Below are 3,880 nucleotides of genomic sequence, written 5' to 3'. Positions count from 1 at the left end.
TGTAATTATATCATTTTAATCTTTTTTATATCTAGATATCTATTTTCTCGGAATTTTTGATTACCGTTTTGTCGGCTATGATATGGAATATCCATGAGATATACGAAATTCCTACCGAATTACTCAATATTAAGTAATATCTATTATACCTATACCACAATAAAAACTTGTGTGAAATCGTTTTTAACCGTTACAAACTTAGCCGGTGGCCTGAAATGAATTATTTGGGTTATAAGTCGTCCAGCACGCGCCTTATTGAGGACATGATTAAGTGATAACAGCGCTCATATTGTATACGTCACAAGACTTACTCGATGATAACTCGTAGCGGTCTGGTGATATCGTATCGGACGCGGGCGCCGAAACCCTACGCGTCACATATATTTGTATATCATATATGCCAATAAAACGCTAGTAATGACGAATAAGGGAAATTCATTATTCAAGTGTAGCTTCCGTGAAATACCTATGTATTTAATCTAATCGAAATCCAAAACGAATTCCAATTGCATAACGCAATGCATTCCGATCTATGTTAACTGTTAATAAGTTGATTAAACCGGAATAATGGTATCAAGTGAGCTGATATCTAACCTAATGTCAAGATCCCGAAGCATTTCTTCGAAGCAGGTCGGTGTTGGTGACGTAGCGTTTGTTCAAATAGCGACGTTGACCGTGCACCGTGACGCAACGGCAAGCCCTGAATCAGGCTTTATAATAGAAAACCGCGCCGCCAACCACCACAAACAACCAGACCGTCATACGAGCAACACGCGCCTTCATACAGTGATCACAGTCGAGTGTCAATCATAGTGAAGTGAAGTGATAATGGCCAGAATATTGTTGTTATTTGTTATTGTGGTGGCAGTTACCGGCAAACACCATCCAAAGTTTCCCAAGTCTGATGAAAGTGACCCACTGAAGAAAGGTGATTACTTTTAGGATTCGCTTTTGGTTATTAGGAACTGACGGCCTCAAAGGAAGAAAATTTAGGGTTGAAAGTTCATGGAAGCTAGTTTATAACTTCAATGCTTAAGTGTTAAATAAAGTTTATTTCACCTAATTAAAAATTTTAATAAATAATTGTTTTATTTTGCAGCAGTGGCCTGCAGTAACGAACAAGACCAGCTGAGAAATCAATTCATTGAGAAATCACGTTGCGGTGAACCCAAGGAGGTCTTCGTAGACCTAAAGCATACGAGCTCATATTTACAGGTGAGCACCAATATCTATTTTAAATCTCTTACCTAAGAAGAAATTTTTGTTTTTTTTTTTTTCTTCCTAATGTTATTTTATTAACATATAAATTATTTAAATTATTTCTATTACTTTTGAAACATTTCTATTACTTTTGTAAAAAAAAAAAAAAGTTTTACTTTTATATAACTATTATAGATTTATCTTTTGATCAATGAATGCTTATTAAAAACTCGTAAAATAAGAATTAAAATATTGACTAGAGATGTTTTTAATAATAAATAGAAATTAATTTCACAATATTGCGTATACAATGCCATTTCCATAATTAAAACTATTAACAGTGATAGTATATATTCTTAGAATATTGTAATTGAATAAATATTTGAACTTTGATATCAGTTGATAACATTTCATTAAGAAATCCAACAATGTAGATGATATCGCGCGCTGCCGTAATGAGACTAATTAAATAACGTGCCGAAGTTTAAATACTTTAATACTTGTACGTGGACAATGTTACATCCGTGATGGTGGTCATTAATGCGTGAGAAAATCCGCATCCGAATGTTTAGATGAGTTTACTGACGTTAACGTATTTCCCCAGGTTGTACCGAGCTCCGTTTGGGTCAAACGCTGCGTTGGGCTTTGCAACTTCGGACCACCAGGCTCGCAGTGCATCGCCATCAAAAGTAGAATGGAAGCCATACCGGTATGCATCGTGTTTGTTGAACTTATCCCTATACAGCGCTATCTGTTTGTCTCAGACATATCCTTGACACAGTTGTTCATTTGTTCTCGGTTGCGCAATCCAATTGTCCCCTAACGATAATAATGACATAATTCCCATACATCTCGTGTGAGTCAGCACGGGCATGTTATGATTAGTGATGTTCCGTGATAGATAAATCAAATCTATATATCGACGCAGGTAAGGGTGTATAACCTTAAAACTGAAAAGGAGACCTGCACTACGTACGAGGTTGAGGTCCACGAGAGCTGCGGCTGTTGCACCACCTTACCCAGGGACTGCGTGGCCCCAAGAGTGTTCAATCCTCGTAAGTGCTCCTGTCAATGCCCCAACATGGATGACAGAAGGAAATGTCCATCAAAGGTTGGTAGGATGATGGATGTCTGTGAACACTAACGTAGATGTGGAACGGCACGCACGCTAGATAATATCTTAACATCGCTTACACTTTTTATCATTTGCATGAACGTACTTCAATCGTCATCGGCTTATCTATAAAAAATATTTTTAATTTTATTAATCAGACGCCGTACCATCACGAGTTTATCGTGACATCCGTTGTCTTACAGCTTTTTTTGTTGTTTTTTTTTTTATTTATTAACGTTTTTATCTGATCTCACCAAATGAGGAGAGACTGAATTATTTTTTTCTATTGTTATAGCGGAACCAGAATATGAGGTGGAATCGATCTAAATGCGAGTGTGAGAAAAGAAGAACGTTCTGGTCATCAAAATTTTAGCAGGCTCCGAAGCAATAATGAAAACCGGTTGATGCTAGATGAAATTTTACGGCTCTCCACTGCGTTAAAGTGAGAGCCTTCGTTGTGAACTCAGAGATAACGACGACTGAACCAAGTGTCTTATAGTTAAGCGTATTCATGAAATTTTAGCAGTATTATAGTAGTATTAAGTTATTTATTGTTAATCTAAAAATGGGACCAAACGGTGTTGTGAATTGACTGGCCTTATGTTCCATTATTATGCGTCCTATTTTGATGTACTTAATTTATAACTGGTCGATATTAAACGGTGTTAATATAAAATAACAAATATCTTTATAACCATTCAGTTTTGAAGATTTTAAAAGTCAATTTCACTGCTGATACTAAAGAATTTCTTCAATTACTTTACAAAAATTTATCGCCGTTTAATATAGTAGACTGGTTTTATGCTAGTTCTGTTATAGTTACAATACTACTGCTAGTACTTTTAAGTTTCTCAGTATTTGTTTTAGTATAATAAGCGTTGGATGAACGCAATTCCTAAATTGTGATATTCATTTCCAGTAAGTAGTTATAAACAGTATTAGTTAGTTTAATACTTCCTTATCGTCTTCTAGTCAAGCGGTTCTTGTTCGTTTTATGTATAGCTCGACTATTGTAACTCGCTCTCTTAATGAATTGTAAATTTATAGTTTGTATATATAGAATGTTTTTTTTTTAAGTACTAGTCTAGTGAGTGCCAAAGGCATGGAATCTCAATTAATGTTAGTTTATTTCATACTAAGGCAGCTTAAAAAGCTTTAAGTGATTCAATCACGTGACTAGTTTTAAGATCATAATTTATGCCTAATAAAAATTTGTACTTAATTTTATATAAATAACATGTTTCAATTTATCCCTATAAATTATTTAATATTTATTTCATAATTTCAATCAATATTGGACTCTGAATTCAAAAAAAAGCTACATTTGTTTTTCCTAATGAGATCTAAGATTTTCGCGAGTTTTTTTTCATTTAAATACATTTGTTTTTCTTGGTATTATTATTAATTTTTATCTATAACTACAACTAATTATTGTAAATAATCCATGAAATGATCAAAACCTTTATAAAGTACTGTCTTACTTCAACAAATTTCTAGACAGCCCTTACCTTATCTTCTCATTAATAAAATTAATAACATTCATTACCAAGTCGGATATAATAGTGA

The 3,880-nt window shown here is 34.0% G+C and overlaps 1 protein-coding gene across 2 annotated transcripts; it reads left to right on the top strand.

Annotated features, from left to right (window-relative positions):
- Positions 1 to 703: 703 nt before the first annotated feature.
- On the top strand, positions 704 to 3,550 carry LOC116766622 (uncharacterized). Of its 2 annotated transcripts, none has more exons than XM_032656535.2 (5): positions 704 to 928; positions 1,100 to 1,215; positions 1,805 to 1,909; positions 2,129 to 2,311; positions 2,610 to 3,550. In XM_032656535.2, the coding sequence occupies exons 1-5, from the start codon at positions 829 to 831 to the stop codon at positions 2,685 to 2,687; spliced, it is 582 nt and encodes a 193-aa protein (XP_032512426.1). In that variant the 5' UTR covers positions 704 to 828; the 3' UTR covers positions 2,688 to 3,550. The 2 variants fall into 2 exon arrangements, with proteins under 2 accessions (XP_032512426.1, XP_032512428.1); XM_032656537.2 differs by having other exon boundaries at positions 706 to 928; positions 2,129 to 2,255.
- Positions 3,551 to 3,880: the final 330 nt, after the last annotated feature.

Source organism: Danaus plexippus, chromosome 15 (assembly GCF_018135715.1).
Source record: "Danaus plexippus chromosome 15, MEX_DaPlex, whole genome shotgun sequence".
In the NCBI taxonomy this organism is placed as follows: Eukaryota; Metazoa; Arthropoda; class Insecta; order Lepidoptera; family Nymphalidae; genus Danaus; species Danaus plexippus.
The sequence above is the reverse complement of the archived record's forward strand: the minus strand, read 5'-3'. Positions and strand labels throughout refer to the sequence as shown.

Coding starts and splice junctions, on each gene's coding strand:
- LOC116766622 (XM_032656535.2), top strand. CDS start 829: ATGGCCAGAATATTGTTGTTATTTGTTATTGTGGTGGCAGTTACCGGC. Junction 929..1,099: donor AAGTGACCCACTGAAGAAAG/GTGATTACTTTT, acceptor TTTATTTTGCAG/CAGTGGCCTGCAGTAACGAA. Junction 2,312..2,609: donor GAAGGAAATGTCCATCAAAG/GTTGGTAGGATG, acceptor CTATTGTTATAG/CGGAACCAGAATATGAGGTG.